Source organism: Epinephelus lanceolatus, chromosome 18 (genome assembly GCF_041903045.1).
Source record: "Epinephelus lanceolatus isolate andai-2023 chromosome 18, ASM4190304v1, whole genome shotgun sequence".
NCBI lineage: Eukaryota > Metazoa > Chordata > Actinopteri > Perciformes > Serranidae > Epinephelus > Epinephelus lanceolatus.
Window position 1 is genome coordinate 27803644 of NC_135751.1, and position 21561 is coordinate 27825204.

Genomic DNA, 21561 nt, shown 5'->3' on the forward strand with positions numbered 1-21561 from the left:
ATTTTGTCAGTTTCATTTTCCTTCATCAAAGATTTGCCTTAACTCTAATATACATTGTAGAAACTGAAATCTCACAAGCAAGATGACAACTGCCTGAATCTCTGTTGTGTGTTTTCAAGCCCCCAAACCTATGCAAGACGGATGGGGAGGTGGAGGTGAAGAGCTGAACCTGTCGGGGGGTCAGTGGGATGCTGAGGAAGGAGACATGTGGAACAACGCTGCCTCCCAGGAGAGCAACTCCTCCTGTAACTCTTGGGGCAATGCATCCAAAAAGGGCCCACAGAAGGTACGACGCAGAGCTGTTGTATATTAGAAACAATTTGACATTTTCATAGTAAAATAATGCTAAGATAGTGTGGCAATAATAATTTTCTGTCATCAGCTCTCCCAGGGAAAGGTCCCAGGGAAGCAAGAAGACGCCTGGATCATGAATCGTCTCATCAAACAGCTGACGGACATGGGCTTCCCTGTGAGTTGAAGTGACACTAAACTGCTGCACTGTTGGTCCTCGGCTCTGGGAAATGACACAGTTATATTTTTGTTATTAATGTATTTCTCTTTACCTTCAATTGATGATGGTTGTTACAATTTACTATTGAGCGTTTCCCCTTTTAAAGGTGGAGAAATTGAAATGAGCATGTAAAGCCTCAAAGAGTCCGTGTGAATTGATACCAATAACCCATTTATGAGGTTTATAGCGGTTATGAACTTATTCAGGATATGGTGTTTACATGAGCACAGAGAAACAAGGTTATTCATATTTCACCTGCTCATGAAAAAAACTAGTAACCCGGTTACTGATTACTGCATCTGTTTTCACCTCTCTTGTAACGCTGCCCTCCACACCAGCGTCAGCCTTTCACCGTTACTACCACGGTGCTGGATGTTGCTTGATTAATTTATTTGGCAGACAAGAGAAAATTATACAGCATCTTCTGATGATCAGTTCATCATTTTGAGTCACTTTTCTAAGAAACAATTACCTAAAGTCTCTGGTTTTGTTGGTCAGAGTAAACTAGACATTTGAAGACAGGACCCTGCGGTCTGGTGAATTGTGACAAGCAGTTTTCACAATTTTCAGACATTTTATAGATCAAATGAATAATTATTAATCCATAGATTGAACTATTTGATGATATTTGTAACATGAGTCATGAACAGGGAAGTTTGAAGTTTGCTCATACCCTACTCTTTGGCATTGATTTGGTTCTGTATTACTGATGCTCTCTGGTTTATTCTGCAGAGGGATCCAGCAGAGGAGGCTCTGAAGAGCAACAACATGAGCCTGGACCAGGCCATGAGTGCCCTGCTGGAGAAGAAGACCGAGCTGGACAAGCGGGGGATGGGGATAGCCGGCCACGACTACAACAACGGGCTCATCAACAAGCCCATGAGCTGCCCTCGGCCTCCGCTTCTTTCCAAAGACCCCTCAGCAGACCCCCGCTTGCCCTTCATGGATAAGGTAACCTGTTTTTTTTTTTTGAGTAAAAACATGCTGTGCATGAAATAGTTAATGTTGGTAGGAAATATTTAACTGGAGAGTTTGAATGGTGGCCCTGAGAAAAGTTGCTGAAAAACAGAGGATCCAAGTTAAATGTGAGAGAGTAAGTTGAGAGAACTTTTTACTTGACATTCACAGCAAGTGGCACTTAATTATATGTAAAAAAAACAACAAAAGAACAAAAAAAAAATCATCAATTTTAAGAAAAAATAATACAGTACTCTCCCAAACAAGGAAGCAACCTCAAATTTGCCCTTATCTTCTTAAGTATCATTACCATGTTGTTGTCTGGTGAGTAGGCATGTCACGGTAACAGAAATGTGGTCGTATCTGTGAAATTCCACGATTCTCATTATCCAATTTGGTACCAGGGTAAAAAACAAAAACAAAACAATAAATCCCATGAACTTAAACTTAAACATAAACGTTCCTTCGTTAAAAATATTTAAATTGAAGTATTAGTCTATGTGGGATCATGATATTTTGCTGACAAAGAAACAAATTGATTTAAAGCCTACAGTATATTGTTAACATGTTTCTACCTTGTTGTTGTTGTTGTTCAGCACTTAAACATGTGAGATGTTACAGTTGGTCTTTGTGGTAAGCTAGTTGTCCCTCCCCTCCTCCACTGTGACAGGGTAATATTTGAGTGTGACAAGCACAGCGTTTACCCAAAGTTTAACATTTTTCAACTCTCTCTCAGAAAAAAAACCTCAGAACATCCAAAATGCTCAGCGCAGAACAGATGAACAGTGCCTTGTCCTGCTGCTAATGTTTGTAGTGTAGTGTAAATTCACGGCACTCACATTTCAAAGAATTAAAATACTACTCTGGCCTCAGATAAAAACCACTTCTCTCTTCGACCAGTCAAGGCGAAGCTGTGGCTGCAGCTGCCCTTGTTGTAGTTTCAGGTGTTGATGTTGTTCCTCCGTGCTGGGAGGCCTCTTCTTCTTCTTCTTCTTCTTTTGGCATTTAAAGGCAGACTAGAATATTTGTAGGTGTATATGCTGCCCCATCAGCTCCTGAAGAATTGCATCACCAGTACCTATGATACAGGGGAAAAACACTTTTTTTCTAGAAAATTGGCACCAACTTAATCCTGAAGTATCGCCTCTCACAACATCCCTACTGGTGAGAGGGGGGTGCTCTTCATGCTCAGGAAATGCCAAATCAAAACAAATCCGCAGAGTCTAAACCAGTCTCGCCCCCTCTAACTCTACATGTTGCAAAAGCCAACGTTGTTTTGGACATCATACATGACTTTTCTTGCATTTTCATTTTGTGACACCGTCTAAGTTTGTCTGTTGCAACATTAAGTAAAATATGTAAGACATTTCAAACCCATGAATGTGGATAATGATTCCAAGTCTTTCTATGGACCTGCTGGTACTCTGTGACCTTGTCGAGCTCACCGTGTTGGGACAGATGCTCAGAAACTGATAAGGAAAATGTATAACATGTTTGACTGAAGCAGAAGCTGACCGTCTCCCTTGACTCTTCCTCTGTCCAGCAGATGCAGGGTGGAATGTTTGGCGGTGCTGGAGCAGCACAAGCCCGGGCCATGCAGCAGCAGCAGCCGCAGCCGCCTCCTCAGCCGCCAGTGCCGCCTCTCAGTTCCTCTCAGCCTAGTCTACGTGCTCAAGTGCCTCAGTTTCTCTCCCCTCAGGTATATATATATATATACACATGAGCACACACATACATGGCCCATATTTCTCACTTACTATATAATGTATGCATGATAAATATTTTACATTCAGATTAGAGTCTTTAAAAACATCTTCACCCTGAGTTTCTCATTTATTATGAATCAGTTTAGACCTCTTCAAACTTGACCTTAATGCTGCATTTCAGTATGGAACTTCATGATTTCGTGTGTATGTGTGTATGCACCAACCACATGCTCTGTTTTACATTTTAATTGTATTAAAACATTGTGTTTTAATGTGTTAATGCTTTTTTCCTTCAGGTTCAAGCACAGCTCTTACAGTTTGCAGCAAAAAACATTGGTCTGAATCCTGCACTTTTAACCTCACCAATAAACCCTCAACATATGACCCTTCTGAATCAACTTTACCAGCTGCAACTGGTGAGTCTCATTTAGCCTCATCTGCCCTCAGTTTTATGAGATACATTAGTTGTAATTGCCTGCAGCAGGCGCGCATGGCAAATATCCACAAAGACCAAGTGCATGCTGAGCATTTTTAATTGGACTGTGAATTTATTACTTCAGTGTTTTTGGTACATGTAGATTAAGCCATGTTATTACTGTTGAGTTATAACTGGATATAAAGACACAGTGACATCTTTTGACATTGAAACCTCACTTCTGTCTGACACACAGGCGTACCAGCGTTTACAAATTCAGCAGCAAATGTTGCAGGCGCAGCGCAACGTTTCTGGCCCCATTCGACAACAAGAGCAGCAAGTAAGTTTCCCTCTTAAGCTGAAGTTTTCTCTTCTCTCCTGCAAAATTGACTGAGTTATAATTATTTTACCTAAATAAAGCTGCTTGTGATGTGAAAACCGTCCAGGCCATTATAAAATCCTAAACATGTCTCTATTGTGATCTTTTCCCAGGTTGCACGTACAATCAATAACATGCAGCAGCAGATCCAACAGCACCAGCGTCAGCTGGCCCAGGCCCTGCTGATGAAGCAGCAGCAACAGCAACCGCCCCCTTCCCACTCGGGCCTGCATCCTGGCGGGGCCAAATCCACCCTGGATTCATTTCCAGGTCACCCCCAGGCTCCAGGCCTCCCTGACCTGCAGACCAAAGAGCCGCAGTCATCGCCCAACACCTACAGCCCCTACACTCTCTGTGAGTGGTGCTAACCTGCTCTTTGAATGTCAAATAAGTAACGCTGCACTGAACCTGGTGGGCTTTTGTCGTAACACATCTCTGTCTCCTCAGCTGGACTGAATCCAAACATGAATGTAAACTGCATGGAGGTGGGAGGTCTGTCTATGAAGGAACCTCCACAGCCTCAATCGCGTCTGTCGCAGTGGACACATCCCAACTCCATCGAAAGTCTCTCTGGAAGCTCTTCTCCTCTAGAGCCCAACATGGGCAAGCATGGTGAGAAAGGAGGGGGCGTCCTGCATACTTAGAAATGAAAAGTCCCCACCTGACTCAAAGGTTATATTTATCTTGTTTCCTGTTTTTACATTGAGCCCCTTTCACACCAAGGACCAGATGCAGACTCTTTCATTGTTTACTTGGTTGGGGAAAAAAATCCCAAATATTTCCCACATTTCACTGATGTCTACTTCCGCACTGTCATAAACGTTTAATTTCACTTCTTTCAGGTGCCAACCTGGGCCCCCCCGGTAAGCCCCCTCAGCTGGAGGACTCTTACAGCCCCTACAACCTGATGTCCAGCTCAGAGTCTCCTACCAGCCCCCTGGTCCCCCCAGACAGCTGGGGACAAGGCAAGAGCAGCAGCGACAAGATGGCCAATGGGACCAATATCAACTGGCCACCAGGTGAGGAACACTTGAAGTTGTCTCTGTGGATGGGTAATCCTGATTTGGGTACAGCCCTAGATGTAGCTACCGTGACGTCACCCATTGGTATGTGTTTTTTTGGCCGTCGCCATCTTAGGTTTTTTGGAGCTACAGGTGACCTTGTTTTGACAAGAGGGTGGATCTGACTCAGACTGTAGCGACGCCTCGCAGACAACCTGTCACTGAAGCGTCCCCGCCCTTAAACTGCATAACTTTAAGCCTCAATAAAAATGGAAATGAATGTGTTCTATAAAAATTCAGGTGACCAGCTGGTTGGTAGCAGCCAGTTAATACAGATATTAGATAATTAATAGGTCATGTTTTAATTTTGTTGTTTTGATTTTCAGAGTTCTGCCCCGGTGTGCCCTGGAAGGGCCTCCAGAATATTGACCCTGAGACCGACCCCAATGTGACCCCCGGCAGTGTCCCCAGTGGGCCCACTATCAACACCAACATCCAAGATGTCAACCGCTACCTGCTGCGGGACAGGAGCGGAGGTGAGCGCAGGGTTAAAGAGAGATGTCTCAGTAAGATACTTCATGAAATATTTTTGTGTATTGGTCCTGAATTATGTGAAGTTTTATAGAACAAGCTGTGTCCCCGTGTGTTTTGTACAAAATTGTCTGATAGTATCATGCAACTGCTGCCACCAGAGAGCCTGCTTCTTATTCTTTTGTTCTTCATTTTCCTACTTTTAACTGTTTCTATAATCATTGTCATTTACCAGTTTATACTCTTCTCTTCTTTAAGCATACTGTCATCATTTTGTAGTGCATTTTTCCTTTACTCCATTTTCTCTTTCTGCTATTTTTTCCTTATTTGTTTGTGTTTGTCTATTTGTTTGTGTTGATGGCATCGGCTTAGGCTCCTCTCCCACTTCATCTCAGAATGAGGCTCTGCCTCCGTCCAGTGATTGGCCAGTCAGTGCCTACACTAGCTCGTTCAGTCTGTCGTCCCCGGAGACGGACGATGCAGGTACATGGTTTATCCATAACCTTCTCCTCCCCACATTGCAGTGGCTGAATCACTGCAAATCGACATTATGCTCTCCCTCCTGTTAGTGTAACAACCAGGGCTGCAACTGCTCACTGGAGAACCACGTCTCTCCTGTCCATTCAAGCTCCTGATTAGATATGATCCTCTTTGAGCTTCTCCCTGTCCACTTTGTGGTGTTATTGTATCTAGTGTATGTCCTTCCTCCTTGTGTGTGGCATGGGAAGTGCTGTCCTTTGGATAATATGAAATGTTTCTGATCATTTCGCTCTGCAGGACTCCCTCCTGTGGGAGCAGCAGTCCTTTGGTCACTTGATCCCACAGACCAACCTTTCCCTCACTCTTTTCCACCCAGGTAAACTGTCAGAGATGAAATCTACTTGGTCTCCAGGCCCCATTTCTCACAGCCAGGCCTCTCTGTCCCACGAGCTGTGGAAGGTCCCCCAGGGCCCCCGGAGCAGTACCACGGCCCCTTCCCGACCCCCACCTGGCCTCACCAACACCAAGCCTTCAACCTGGGGTGGCAGCTCCTTAGGTCTGGCCCAGGGCTGGAGCAGCTCTTACACCACAGGTAGGCTGATAGTGAAATATATAAAAGCCAGGCATCAATGTTTGTAATGCTTCTCTCTGCTGTTGTTTCCTCCTGAAAGCACATTATCAGTAAAAGAAATTCAAGCAAATATTTCAGGGTTAAATAAAACAATCTAACTGGCCAAGTTGCAACTCTGTTAGGAATAGTTGAACCATTTGGCTCCAAAACATGTTGACATGTTTTTGTCCTTCATGTGAAAATATCTGACTTAAAAAACTGATATAAAAACAGTTGAGCCACAAAGCTTAAGACGTTTCTTTCTGTCGTAAAATGCGAGTTAAGTAAAGGTCAGATTATGGAGCCATATTGTGTTAGTATGTGTACGGTTGTAAAGTTCGCAGTGTGAGCGTACTCATAAGTACAAACTGCACTTTGATGTGGCATACAACCGCAGGCCAATTCTGAAGGTACATAGTGAACAGGATTGACAGCGACTGAAGAAGAGGTCGTGGTTAAGCAGGTGTCAACTGTCACTGGGTGGAAATCGACACCACCCACTCAGTGTTTGTAACTGAATTTGGTTTCTTATAAGCTTGTTCAGCGTTAGCATCTTTGTGTTTCTCTCTTGTACACAGCAGGTACCACTTGGAGTACAGACAGTTCCACCAGGACCAGTAGCTGGCTGGTTCTGAGGAACCTCACTCCACAGGTACCAGTTTACAATCAACTCCTTCCTCTTAGCCTTTGAAAGAATACTTCACCCACAGAATCATCATTTGTATATCAACTACTCACTACATGTTAGGTTGAATTTGTGAGGAAAACTTTGCTTTACCTCACTTCATCAAGAATGTTTGCTGTTGGATTGAGACCAGTGTTTCCCCAAGGATTTTTTTCCAGAACCAGTGCTGAAGTTCCACTAGAAGATTTCTGGCATGTCCCCTGTCATGCGAAGGGCTTTCGACACATATTTGTACACAGTTGTAGATGTCGAATTACGTTCAATGAAATGCTTCCCATGCAGTTACAATCACTCCTGTATGTGGAGGCAGAACATCTAGTGTTTCAGTCAGTATAGTAACTCTGACATTGCTCCTGAAAACAATGGATAACTGTAGCTCAAGTAGCTCAAGAGGTTTTTAAGTAAACAACACTGTAGCGAACCCCAGGCCAGAGAAGGGTGAAACGTACTGATGTTTCCAAAAGTCTTTAATTATGTTCAGCCATCAAGAAACAAGAGCTTGATATTGCAGAGTAAAATTACTCTTCTCCCCTCCTTTGTCCTCAAACTTTTCTGCCTCTATATCCTGTTTCGGCTCAGAGAAGCCGTCAAAATAAAAGCCCCATAGGATCAAAGAAAAAGGGACCACCAGAATTAAGGCTGACAGGAAGTAATTTCAACCTTAGCTTCAACCTTATTCACTTAGTTTGCCTTTTGAAGTCATTTGCAGACATCAAAACCCCAAATTGTTACAACCGCCCCCGGTCTCACCTAATCAACCCTGCGCTTCAGAGAAAAGACGACTCAAATCCTGGAGACAAAGAGCTGGTATACATAAAGATGTCGTGAATGTAAACACTGTCAGGTGCCCTGGAGTGTATGGCAGCCTCTACAGAAGCTTTCAGTGCAGTGTGTGTGTGTGTGTGTGTGTGTGTCACAAGCGAGGAAAGAGAGACGGTGTGTCTGCACTCAGGACAGGCAGGTGAGCTGGATGTCAGGTTAGCAGTGAACCATGAATGTAACAGTGAATGTTCAGTGTGAGCTACAGAACCGCCAGACCAGTGGCGCTATTTTAGTGGCTCGTAGAGAAATTGTTTCACATGTTTTGCATCATCTTATCGGACAAAACAACAGAACAAATATCCTCCACTAATGATCAGTGGCTGATTGATTGGAGCACCCTGACTTATAAGCTTCACTTATCCCTGGCTCTGGTTGCTTCAAATAGAGATATCAATTTAATTGTGTATGGAGACATCTTTATGTTTTAGAAATACATACAGGGGAAACACTTGAGGCATGTGAGACAAATGTTTTCTTCACAAATTGAAGGTAAGATGAGACGAGGCCTTGATATACAAATGATTATTTTATGGGTGAAGTATTCCTTTAAGCATTTAGGCCTCACAGAGAGTTAACTGTGTCTGTCCACTAATGGTCTCCCTCTGTCTGTGTGCCTGTTTACGTCCTAGATTGATGGTTCGACTCTGCGTACACTGTGCATGCAACACGGCCCCCTCATCACATTCCACCTCAACCTGACGCAGGGCAACGCTGTGGTGCGCTACAGCTCCAAGGACGAAGCTGCCAAGGCTCAGAAGTCCCTGCACATGTACGCCTCTGAATGACCCACCTCAAGGTGTTTGGCTCAGTTGATCTGTAGGAAGTTTTAACCATTACTCATGTGTCATTCTTCTCTCACCTCTGTCCAGGTGCGTGCTCGGGAACACCACCATCCTGGCAGAGTTTGCTGGGGAAGAGGACGTTAACCGCTTCTTTGCACAGGGCCAGTCGCTTGGCGTGACGACCAGCTGGCAGGCCACTCCAGGCACCAATCAGACAAGGATGGGCGGGGCCGGGTCCGGAGCCTCCCATCCCATCGGTCACTCCCCCCACTGGAACAACAACAACAACGGCAGCAGCAGCAGTAGCGGCAGCCTGGGAACAGGCGGAGCGAAGACGGGCGGAGAGTTGCTGTGGGGTGGTGTGCAGCAGTATTCCAGCCTGTGGGGACCCCCGAGTGGAGAGGAGGGACGGGTCATGGGGAGTCCCACCCCAATCAATACGCTGCTGCCTGGGGACCTGCTGAGCGGGGAGTCCATGTAGAACAGAAGAGCCCCGGCGTAACAAACACCAACAGGAGCAAAAATCTTGCAAATCATTGTGGAGATAATCAGTGTGGCTGTAATGGTGAAAAGGAGAGACGAGAGGAGGGCGGGGCTACATCCTCGCTGCTCACCCTCGCCAACCTCCTCTGCTCCCTTTTGTTTTTAAATGACATTTCAGTTGCAGTTGTTTTGTGAATCTCGCTGAGAGATTTTGGTCACAGTATTCAGCTTTTACTTTTGGAGACACAGGAAGAAGTCTCTCATTCAACAAAGAAAGAGAACTTTTTACAGAACTTTTGGGAACTCGCCGTGTGAAACATGTACTTCAGTTCAAACTGACACAACGACGAGCTGCCATCTTTAAACTTGCGTAATCCCTCTCTGCCTTTTCAGGCAATCATACTGCACCTCAGAGATCCATGAAAAGGCGTCATTCCCAAAGTAAAAATCCTTCAATCAGAGTGGTTGTCGAACTTTCAGCTGGTCCAGACTCAACATTTGTTTCTCTCAGCACTAATATTAGCCTTAACCTCTTTCCTGCCCTGCTATCCTCACTCACTCTGTACTTGGTGAAGAAGCATACGGACACTTGCACACCCTTATTTCTGAGCCAGTGAAACCTGAGTGGAGAGTACAGTGCTGCTGCGGCTCAACGCAAGCAACCACGGCTCGCGACTTCAGTGCATTTTTGCGAGCGGATTGAGTTCCCCACACAACGCTCAAAGGGAATGATGCAACTCTGTTCGCCGTGTTCAAGCCATTTATTTTTGTAGTGTTTTTTTTCTTCTTCTCCTCCTTGAACCATTGCAAAACAAAGCTAAGAAATGATATTATTCAAAATGTGTCTGTCAATCTTACCCAGTGGGGGGAGAGATTCGGGGGTCGTCCCATGTACAGTTACGGACGTGACGAACAATGAAATGAACCACTGCTATTACTATGGAACTGTAAAGACAAACACTTCAATGCACCTCAACTCGTCTGCGGGCAACTCGCAGTTTGGTCTCAGTCTCGGACCCTCTCACTGATGTTGTGGAAAACCTCAAATCGTAAACGTTTCCTACCGGTGTGTGTTTCCCACCATTTCAAGTGACGTGCAATATAAGCCACAGACTACCGTCCAAGCACCCTACCATGACCTCTCGCAGAGAAGAGAGGAGACTGTAAGGAATGACTGAACTGCAAAAACGCTATCTTCCCTGCAACCCCCCGCAATCCCCCCCACCCTAAAACTGCCACTACTACCCTTCATCTCCCCTTTGAGAGTGTGTGAGCTCAGGAGAGGAGCAAGCTGGTCTTCAACCACCTTCTGTCCAAGACACAAGGACGTACACACAAAGCACTTCTTCAGCCAGCCTACTCTCCACACTTATGCCAGTGACTAGTTTTGGGGGAGACGGAGGGACAGGTGTGTGTGTGTGTTCCTGCGTATGTGTGAGTGTGTGTGTGCTTGGGGAGAAGGCATCAAACCAAAACCAGAGGAGCCTGTTTTCCTTTTTAACCAGAAGACCAGATGACCTTTTTTTTTTCCTTCTTCTTCTTTGCCCAAATTTGCATCGGTAGGAAAGTCTGAAGCAAAGATTTGTGAATAGGTGGTCTATCATAGCACTTAGCAAGAGCGTCGCAGCTCGTTACACCCTTAATGCCAACGAATAGAAGAAAGGAGAAGCAACACTGGCAAATAAAAACTGAAAAAAGACAAAAAAGCAATCTGCTTAGTGGCTTCTCTATATACTTATTTTTTAACTTAACATGGATGTGAAGATTTTGTTTTTTCTTTCAATCCTTCTTCCCTCAAGTCGGTGGGACCAGGAAGGATGTCAAACATGGTAGCAAAGTGAAGGGAAATACAAAGAAAGAACTAACTCAACTGACGATGGGTGCGGCAGGGAAAGACCCCAAAGCACTCACCCTCTTTGTCAAAGTAAATATCACTGTTACATTGCAGACTTTGAAATCTTTAGCCTTGGTGTCTGGAAAAACGCTCGACGTGTTTATGTTCTACTGGATCCAGCAGGGAGGATCGCCATCTTCTTCGTCCTTTTTTGTTTCTTTCTTTCTATTGGAGGCCCTGCCAACCTGTGTGATAGTGTGGCCACTGAGTGCCTGCCTGCTGCGGAGTGCAGTGCTCTGCAGCAGCCCTCACCCCCGCCCTCCCCCACCTTCGCTCGCCGCCTCCCTGCGGATCCCTACAGACTGGCTTCCCTCCTCTTCCTCCCCCAACCTCCCCCTCCTTTCCCCTCGGCCTCCAGGCCAAGAGCAGCTCTTTCAGAACTGGCCCACCTGTATTAAATTTACTACTACTGCTGCGCCAGAGTCTGTCCTCAGCAACCTCCAACTCTCTCTTTGTCTCTCTCCTGCAAGGATCACTTTAGCCAGAGATGGAGGCGTTTGATGTGTTTTTGTTTTTTCTTGGTTTCACTTATGGAATTGCCAGTGTGCATTTTTATTTGATTGTTGTCATGAAGTTTGCTGATATTGTTGCTGTTATCATTGATGATATAGATAATGATTGTTTTCTGATGATGATGATTTCATGGCTTTTTAATATTTGGTCTTTATGCAGTGTTCAGCTTCTCTCCTGCCCCTCCCACTGCCTCCGAGGCAGAAGCGGTGTGTAGTGTAGAGGCGAGGCCACGCGACACGCTGCGGATCTCAGTAGAAACAGGCTGGTGGGGGAGTTCTTACGCGGGCTTGTTGGTGTCAGACAGGGGGTTTTGAAGAGTCAAGTGGGGGAAAGGTTGTGTAGTCAAGGGTCCTCCAGGATAGTGAGCCAACTTCCTCTGTCCATCCTGGGGCACCTCCGCTCTATGTTGTCTCATAACACACACATCCTTTAGTGGTGATGGGCCTCACTCACACTGGTGCTTTATGTTTAACTCTGGGAGCACTCAGTTACACTTAGAACCACCTCAACTGACAACAGCCTTCCATTTCTATGCAAAGACAAGGAGGTGTTCGTTCACAGCCATCTAGAAAATCACAGCCATCCCCCCCCCACATCTGCCAATCTTTACTTATATCTCTCAACCTTTACTACCAGGCAGCTTCCCCTTGAAACCCCCCTCCCCCCTGGATAAAACGTAAGGGACTTCTTCTCAAGATTTTAGTTTCCCACTGTGTGGACAGAGCTACTAGATGACACTAAATGACCTGCTGGAGGCACTAGTGGTTGGCAGAGTTTTTCAGTCTTGTGCCAACTGATCTGCAAATATCTACTTCCATCTTTGCCATATCCTAATTTATCTTTAGCGGGGTAAGTTTCTTTTATTGCTGCAGGGGCGTACACCACAAGCTCCAGCTGTAGGAGGCTTGAGGAGTAGACGGGCAGGACAGACGAACGGTCTTTGACGAATAGCGGAAATGTAGTGGGGAACCAGGCTGTGGCAGGAGGGGGGGTGGTCCCTGTATGTGTCTGTGCACTGTTTATGGGTCACATCGGGTACATCTCTTTAAAAACCAAAAACATCTTTTTCTTTATCATCAAGGTTTTTTGCAAAAACTAGAAACTACAAAAAAAAAAAGAAGAAGTCTGTTTCAGCTGTGCACTCCGAGGCTGAGATGTTCTGTTTCTCTGCAAGCTGCCGCCTTCTCACCCCGACTGGGCTCGCTGTCCGGGCCACATCTGGGGAAGCTGTATCCAGGTGGTTCATGTTCTTTGGACCTCCACCCCTGAAGGTCGCGCCAGCATATACACAACAAGTCATTTCTGCTCATCTGGCTTTGGGGTCAGGGTCCGAGCAGGGACCCGACAAATCAGCAGAAATGGGGACACACCTCAAGTTTGGTACCAAGTCTTAAAACTTTTTCGGGATTTGCCCTCTTCCAGAGTCGCCTCAGACTCGCATCATTCAACAAAACAATCACTATTGCCTGTGTCGTCTGTTTGTGTGTTTGTTTGTTCCTGAAAACCTGCATTTACTCCACACTGGACTTGAATCAAGCAACTGGCGTCTGAAGTGGGGAGTGGAACAGAGTGGGAGGACGGGTCACTGGGACGGAGGACGAGTCTCAGATGTGCCCTGGATTTTTTTTTGGCGCAGCACCAGCACTGAGAGCCCCGCCCCCCTCCCACACCCTTGCCTGCACTCTTACGTGTCTAGTGTTGGAAATCAGATGCTCTCCCTTCTTTTTTTAAAGTCACATGGACTCAAAGGCAACTGGAGCTCAAGCTTAAATATGCTTCTCAATCATGGATCAGAAGGGTCTGGAGCAGGGGCCCCACAAAGAGCCGAATTAGCAAATCGCTCTTTAAAAGAAACAAAGGCCTGGGTTGAATATGCACATTCTAGTTCATATACAGTATACAACCAAGAGTACATAATGGGTGTATGTGTGTATATGGCTAGATCTCTCTGTTTTCCACTTAGCCTAAGCCCCCCTGAACCCCGCCCTGGCTTTGGCCCTTACCCTGTGTATCCTCCTCGACATTATATTTCCCAGAAGACAAGATCATAAACATATCAGAGTAATACAAAATAATGAAAACAAATACTTGAATCAAAAGAAGCGCCAATAATGTAATGTGAACACTTTTTGTAGTGGTTTTTTGTCTCATTCATACACTTCAGAGATTTTTGATAGCATCGGTTCAGAGTGAATTAAATTTGAAATGTTGTTGAAAACAAAGATCGATATAAAGGCAAATTTACATCTGTTGTATTTGAGTGTTTGCACAAGGCTGCTTGTACTGTATGTTGTTTGAATGAATGTTTAGTGTGTGAGGTGAAAATACGAGAGCTCGTGATTACAGCGGAGGAACCTCCGCCTTGTGTTTCTTTTTCAATTCAGTATACTTTTGTTGTTGTTTTATTTTTTTTTTCTTTTTGCTTGTCAAAAATATATTCTGATGTTAATTGTTACTAGCCTCTAGCGTTGCACTGAGTGTCGGCCTCACCCCTCATCCAGCTAAACGAACAACATGATACAAGTACTGAGGGGAGACGGGGACAGTTCATGTGTAAATGTTTACTCAAGGACTAAAAATAAGTGTGTTTTTAAAAATGTAATGTTTATCTACCTTAGTGGCTTTCATTGTGGAATAATCCAAGAAAGTATGGATCATAATTGAGTATTGCACCATTTTTCGGATTATAAACCTGAAAAAAAAAACGAGAAAACCTGAAAAAAAAATCACATATGTATACAAAAAAATGCAGCAAAAAAAGTATTTTGCAGACCTGTGGCCATAGATTGGGGTAGAAGGACTTCAGCTCTCCCAAATCTGAGCAACAGAGAGAGTGAAGGACAAGACATCAGACTGAGCCTTGGCTTCTAGGGCTCACTTCAGAGGTGCCTACCTTTTTGGTTTGTTAGCTTTCGTTCTGTTTTCACTTATGTTCAGTTCACTCATGTTGTCATTTGTTTTCCTGCAAGGCCACTGACAGTTTACAAACACTTTGTTTATTTCTGGAGTTCAAAAAAAAATCAGCAACACAAAGGAATTAAACCATGGGAATGTTGGAAAAAGATTTAAAAAAAAAAAAAAAGGACAAATGCTTCCATTTAAAAAAAAAAAAAACAAAAATGTGCAACACTTCAAAGAATGAAGATTTCTTGTGCTACTTTCAGAACTCTGGGATTGAACAGTGTTGTCTTGTTCTGTTTAACCTTTCTTTGTTCTGTGTTAATGTTGATTTCATGGACTATCTGAAGCCTGTATGTTTTATGTTGATCATATATATTTTTTCCTTTATATAAAAAAAAACAGAAAAAAAAGATAAGAAAAAAAAAAGACATAATTGCTCACTATCTTGCACACACACGAAAAAGTGGATCTTGTCTCAGGAAGGCCAGGGTTCCAGAGTACCAACTCCACGCCATTTTAATGTACATTTTTATGATGAGTTAAAAAAAAGAAAAAGACAAAAAAAGGATGATTTAAAAGAAACAATTCTAAGCACTGAAAGTTATGGATTTCAGAAGAAGAGAAAATACCTTTTGTTTCTAAATCCGTAGCAGTTACATAATAACCAAATAATGGACTTTAAATGAAAATGGAGTGCTTTATATATAAATCTATATATTAAAATTGCTTTACATTTAAAAACAAAAAAAAGGTCAATGATTTTGATTGTTCAAAAAAAAAAAGAAAGACAGTGAATAACATGCAAAATGCTGTATGTTTAAATCTTTATTGTGTTTTCTTAATGAGGTCCCGTCCTGACTGAATCAGGAACATTGTGCATTACTCTTTCTTTCCTCTTTCTCTCTTTCTCTCTCTCATTCTCCCACAGCGGGTATTATTACTAGATGAATCAGACTTTTGTGGAGCATTTTTCACACTTTGGAGGATGTTTGTAAAACATGAGCTGGTTGTAAAGGATCATGAAACTATGCACAAGTGTTTGGGGGGAGGGGGTGGAAGATGGGGATTTTATGGCCTACTTCTAAGTGGCTGATCTATTGCAGGGGTTTTTGGGATCCAATGTGTTGGGTTTTTTTTTTTTTTTTTTTTTTTTTTTTTTTTTTTTTAAGGGGGTGCGGGAGGGCGGAGAGGTGAGCCCTCCGCCTCCAGCTTCCTTCGCCATGCTGTGTATTCCTAAAAACCAATGAGCGTCTCACTCTTTAGCACTGTGGGATTCTAGCCTGTCACCCTCAAGGGTTTTTTTCTCAGTTGTTAAAGTTTTTTGTTTTGAGGGCGGGGTGGGAGTTATGGGATTAGGGCTGCTTTGTTTTTTCTTTCTTTTGCCTTTTTTTTTGGTTTGTTTTTGAAATATTAAGTAAAAATGTCTGTACTGAGATTTAATGAAAAGTCAGTGGCTTGTAATGTTTTATTTTTTCTCTCTGTATATCTCTTTCTCCTCATAGAATGTGATTGTTAAATGACATGCACCGAAACAAATGTTTTCATGAACTATGGAGCTTCTTTCAAATATTAATAAAATAGCATTTTTTTCTTGGCTGTAAAAAAATAAAAAAAAAGTGCCATTTGGTGTTTGTCTTTGCGCCTCCGCTTGGCTCGACCAAACTGAGATCTTTCTCATTTCCTGGCCGAGAAGTCACCTATCTCTTTCATATCGTATCTCTGCGGCAGAGCTGGTGTCATTTCCTGTAAAATGTTTGCTGCACCATTAGTGCGATGCCAGAAGTCACGTCAGGCTCTGAGGGCGAGCTGTCTGGGACAGGCGTAGTAGTTGTCTTGTGGCTGTCGGATGTTGGGGTTGGCGTACACGGGGAAGTTGACTTCCTCCAGGTGTGAGGGGGCCTCTGGGCTATTTTGAGGGATTCCAGCGCTCTGCTGCTTCCTGGTCATTTCCTCATAGATAGGAGCAGGCGGTGGTGGTCTGTGACGACGCCTTGCCTTCACCTGCAACACATTATTTCTTACTATCATTTAGATACCATTTTATGCTCAGTATGGAGTATTAACAAGCTTCTGCACTTGCACTTGCACTTCCAATATGCATTTGTTTCTTTTCAATTTCTTTTATTAGTCGATTGTTGTCTCAATTAATCGATTTATGTTTTAGTCTATAAGTCTTAAGCATGGATCCAGGGACCCACACAGGTCCTTGAAGGAGCTCCAGGGGTCCTTAGAAAATGAGGAATAGTTTATTTTCACTGCAGTATTCTCTACAGAAGTGAGCCCAGTGTGAGTAAGAGTCGTGAAAGTAACTATTCTGGATATAGGTTTCACTTCGTCCACAGTTATCTCCTCACCTGTAGCTGACAACTGTAGAATTCTGGTCTCAATTATTCAGATGGAGGTCCCTGCAGCTAAATCTTCTCAAATACGGGTCTGTGACCAAATGTGCATCAATTTAAGGGTATTTGACACAAAAAGGTTGAGAGCCACTGGTCTATAAAATGTCAGGAAATTGTGAAAAAATGTGCATCACAGAAATCTTGAAAAGTTGTTTTGGCCGACCAACAAATTTATACACTTTATAATGATTAAAAAATTATTACCATCAAGTATTTACATTTGAAAAGCTGGAACCAGAATTTTTTTGTCATCTTTGCTTAAAAAAAAGACCTAAATGATTAATGAATTGACACAGATTAGCTTTCTGTCAGTGTTTGAATGTTTAATAGATTAATGCCACTTGATTTATTCCTGCAGAGCAGCGACTTCCTGCATTCAGAGAAGAAAAGACACACACATTAAACTGAACAAAATAAAAAATGTATCAACTGCTCTTTTAAGTCAACCCTTTGACACTGAGAAAGAGGATTTTTATCCTTAAATTCTCCTGCATAACTTTATTATTACTCTAAAAAAAAGACGAGGGGAAAAAAAACGAAATAAGAAAAAGGAAAAATAATCTGTAGGCTGGATGTCACGATGAATTCTAAACATGTTTTGTGGTCTCTGGTGGGTGATTTGAAATCCTGTTCTTAGTAAACAGATGTAAAGTTACATATATGTACACCAAACAGCAAAGTAAAGTCTTGTTGAGGCTCAGTCAGCAGAACAAAACACAATACAGGGACTGGACAGAAGAATGGAAACACTTTACAAGATGTTCTGATTGACATCAACTTTTGAGGCTGATGTTTTTTACAGTTAAACACATATCACACTATGGGGCTTGTTCAGTTTTCTTTTTGAATATTATATATTGGTATGAGGAATTTTCCCTTTGAGATTTGGTTTAATGTCACAGATTTTGTGACTCATGCACCAACAGTCCCAGCGATAATTATTACGCCTCTTTTTTACAGAAGTTGCCTTGAAAACCTGCGCACTCAAACAGATATTTGTCAGGCCTCCATTAAAGCTGACATATTAATTGGTGTCGAGCTCTAAAATGACTCACTTGTGTAGACGTCTTTGTCTTTTTGATTTGCAGCAGTTGCTGCCTGAAAAATGACTGCGTCAGAAATACTGCAACATAAACTGACAAACATCTTCTGCGTAAATACTCACACATTTGTCTGTGGCCAGCCAGCTGAGCGTGAGCAGAAGAAATCCTGCTGCTGTGAAGATGGTGAACAGCACAGGAGGGTAGCTGGGAGAGCACTGGCACGGCCTCCCTGCACCACAAACACCAACATGCATTAAAATCTGCTCAACATTACTTGGGTTTAGCTGCAGCAAAGTGTACTGTGAGGTGTTTTAACTACACACCTGTTCCTTCAACCAACAAAAAGACCTTTTGAGCGCAGACGGCGATCCTATCCGAGTTGTTTTCTTTGTAGCTCAGCTCCCACATGTAGATTCCTGTGTCACTGCGCTGTAAATGGGACATGGTCACATTGACCTGCAGGGAGTCCAGACCTCCACGGAACTGCAGACGCTTCCTGTGCTCTGGGTCGACCCTGAGTTTGTCACCCTCTGCCATGGACAGCAGGGTCGTCTGGCTCTGGCTGCTGCGATGGTACAGATGGAGGCCCATCAGGCTGCCGTGTTCCAGCTGAGGGGAACAGGAGAGCCCCAGTGACTGGTTCTCCATCAGCTGCCTGAAGATCAACTCTGCGTAGGCTGGAGGAGAAATAAAATCAGGTAATGGCTGTACTTAGTCATGCTAGTAGCGTTGTGCTATTGATGGCAGCGTCGATCTGTCCACTTGGGTCCAGACTGAAATATCCTCACAACGATTGGATGGATTGCCTTGACATTTTGTACAGATATCCTCGTCCTCAGAGGATGAATCCTATTGGCTTTGGTTACCCTTAAAGGAATACTGTACTGCTTTTTCTTGCATGCCTCCATGGTGAACAAAGAATCCAAAAACTAAGAAAATTCTTGATGAATTAAAGTCATTGTTTGACCACATTTAAAAACAACAAAACTATATCAAAGCATACATTTGCAAACTCTCACAGAAGTTGTGCAGTATAGCCTAAGTCTCGTTTATCCAGTCGTATGCACAATACTTCTCAAACAGCCTTTTCTGACAGAGAACTGTAATGAAAGTGAAACTTATCTATGCTCTCTTCAAAGCAGGACTCCACTGACAAAAACAATAATTTTACCTCTCTGAACATGGGAGCTGCTGGTCTAACACTGCCTCCATCAGGTAGTTTGTTTGTGTTGTGAGAGACTTTGGTGTTTACAGGGTTAGATAAGATTCATCATTGTCACATAGTACATGAACAAGTTAAATGAAGCTTAAATAAGTTCAATCAGAAAGACCACCCCTACCACTTCCACTAATCAGCTGACTACAGGTGTTCCCTCTCCTAGTTAGCCAATCAAACCTTGCCACGATCTCCTTCAGCCACTCACGTTGCTGCTACCAAACTTTACATCAGTTCTCCTCTCCGCTCCTGTCAGCTGTCATTTTAGGTAGAATCATCACGCCCTCCTCCACCCCATTCACCTCCCGTCACCTTATCCAGAGCCCAGAACGAGCTCATCAAAAGCCCACTCCTCTTCACATCCAGATCCTCACCTCCCTCTTCATTTCATCTCATCAATACCATTACCACCACCACCACCAGCGTCAAGACTCCATGGGGGGGATTTTTCCCTCTAGCACTGTTCAGGTTTTGTGCAACCACCACAAAGGAAGTTGTTGGGTTCAAACCCACAACCTTCTTGCTGTGACACAAAACTGTGGCTTATGACTAATAAGCAAACCATATTTGTCTGTGAAGATTTAAAAGCAACCACATAAATATATAATAGATTTAAATGTAGTATAAGAAGTGGAAATATTAGCATGCTAACACCCCAAACTATGATGGCCTCCGTCCATCCCTCTGCAGACTCTCATCCATGCATTCATCACTCGACTACTGCAACAGTCTCCTCTACGGTGTTACAGCCAAAACACTCAAGAAACTACAGTATATCCAGAACTCAGCTGCTCGTCTTCTCACACACTCCCGCACCCATCCTTCATAACCTCCGCTGGCACCCTATCTTCCAGTGTATCCACTTCAAACTCCTCAAAGCTCCCCCCTACCTGTCTGAGCTCCTCCACGGCGACACTCCCTCCTGCACTGTTAGGTCTGCTGATGCCAACCTCCTGTCCCCCCCAACTAGGACTAACCACCGCACCTGGTTGGACAGGGCCTTTTGCTGCTCACTCCCTAAAGACTTCAGAGACTCCCCTAACTCTCCACCTTCAAGAAAACCCTCAAAACACACCTTTTCAAAACTGCCTATGACGTTTAAAGTCAGTGTACTTCGCCTCTTCTGGACCATTTCCCTCCCTACCTCCCTGTGGTTGCTGTTGTTGTTCTCAGCAAAGCATCTTTGAGTATCCTGAAAAGCTTTTAGCTTTTGCACCACACTGCCACAGTACATCCACACAGCGCTGCGGGCATGGCGGTAACCAAAGCCACACAGCTGTGGTCTCATATACCTCCCAGTAAATAAAAATACTGTATATAAGAAGCCACAAAGTTAAATTTTCACAAGTAAAATGTGAATTTCTCTTACCTTCAAAGAGCTGAATGAAAATAAGAATGCATGCCAAGCTCATCTCCATGGCCCTTTCAGTTAGAAATGCACTCAGATATACTGAAGCAAAGTCATATTCTACTCCTCCTATTTCCTTCAGTCACTTGTGAGACTTTGTGGACAGCCTCACTGTATTTATTGTTCTTCACCTCTGAGCAGGAAGCGGACTTCAAAGCAAGAAGTGCTGTTGAGCGTCTGCGGTCGGTCTTGTGTTTATCAGACTCTGGGTGTTAAGCATCAGACGGTGCACACCCCTTAAGTATTAACTGACACAAAAATCGAAAATTAAACTCTCCACAAAAGTTTGATTATTATAAATATTGATCCATCCAAAGTTGAACTTTGTCACATAGTGATAGTGAGCAGAATTGTGCACAATATCTGAGTTGTAACTGTCTGCTTTCAGCACTCAGGTTATGAAATTATTGAGCAAGAAAAGAGGATGTAAGAATATCACTTTCATGCTGTAATACCAGATATGTCTGGTGTGTGTACAAGATCAGCCTGAAAGTGCAGCTCAGACACAGACAGGAGGACACTCAGCAGCAGCAGCAGCAGCAGCAGCAGCAGCAGCAGAGGGGTTGTTGTTAGTTGTTGATATTCAGTGATTTCACATCAACCACAATAACTAGCAGCTGCTGTCCAGCAGAAGTGGTTTTGGCGTCCTGTGAGCGTGCACACTATGCCTGCAAGAAATCTATCTTTGGAAAGCTTATAATTAGGCTTGGGCGGTATCTATTTTTTCATTCCTACCTGATATTTTACCAGAGTATACAGTATATGACGTTGTTATTTGTGGGAAAAAAGAAACAGCAACAACAACAACCATGTAAGCTGAGACTC

The 21561-nt window shown here is 43.6% G+C and overlaps 2 protein-coding genes across 11 annotated transcripts in view; one reads left to right on the top strand and one right to left on the bottom strand.

The window, feature by feature from the left end:
• The window catches only part of tnrc6c1 (trinucleotide repeat containing adaptor 6C1), a 60523-nt gene extending 45634 nt beyond the window's left edge, over positions 1-14889 (top strand). For 4 of the 10 annotated variants that reach the window (XM_033645711.2, XM_033645715.2, XM_033645712.2 and 1 more), the window contains 15 exons: positions 120-286; positions 383-469; positions 1244-1462; positions 3012-3167; positions 3471-3590; positions 3846-3929; positions 4082-4322; positions 4416-4580; positions 4811-4987; positions 5356-5505; positions 5873-5983; positions 6357-6572; positions 7169-7242; positions 8727-8866; positions 8967-14889. In XM_033645711.2, coding sequence (XP_033501602.2) covers positions 120-286; positions 383-469; positions 1244-1462; positions 3012-3167; positions 3471-3590; positions 3846-3929; positions 4082-4322; positions 4416-4580; positions 4811-4987; positions 5356-5505; positions 5873-5983; positions 6357-6572; positions 7169-7242; positions 8727-8866; positions 8967-9360 — 2501 coding nt within the window. In that variant the 3' untranslated portion in view covers positions 9361-14889. The remainder of the gene's footprint in view (positions 1-119; positions 287-382; positions 470-1243; positions 1463-3011; positions 3168-3470; positions 3591-3845; positions 3930-4081; positions 4323-4415; positions 4581-4810; positions 4988-5355; positions 5506-5872; positions 5984-6356; positions 6573-7168; positions 7243-8726; positions 8867-8966) is intronic. The other 6 variants (XM_078161345.1, XM_033645713.2, XM_033645714.2 and 3 more) reach the window with 6 other exon arrangements.
• LOC117268937 (uncharacterized) lies at positions 13372-20856 on the bottom strand. Its single transcript, XM_033645718.2, has 4 exons — positions 20698-20856; positions 18436-18789; positions 18235-18341; positions 13372-16671 (listed from the first exon to the last, which is right to left on the bottom strand). The coding sequence occupies exons 1-4, from the start codon at positions 20744-20746 to the stop codon at positions 16459-16461; spliced, it is 723 nt and encodes a 240-aa protein (XP_033501609.1). The 5' UTR covers positions 20747-20856; the 3' UTR covers positions 13372-16458.
• Positions 20857-21561: the final 705 nt, after the last annotated feature.

Excerpts from the sequence above, each read along its gene's own strand:
- LOC117268937 (XM_033645718.2), bottom strand. The coding sequence starts at position 20,746 with ATGGAGATGAGCTTGGCATGCATTCTTATTTTCATTCAGCTCTTTGAA. Across the intron at positions 18,790-20,697 it reads TTTCATTCAGCTCTTTGAAG|CCTACGCAGAGTTGATCTTC; the intron begins GTAAGAGAAATT and ends TTTCTCCTCCAG. Across the intron at positions 18,342-18,435 it reads TTTGTTGGTTGAAGGAACAG|GGAGGCCGTGCCAGTGCTCT; the intron begins GTGTGTAGTTAA and ends TTTGTGGTGCAG.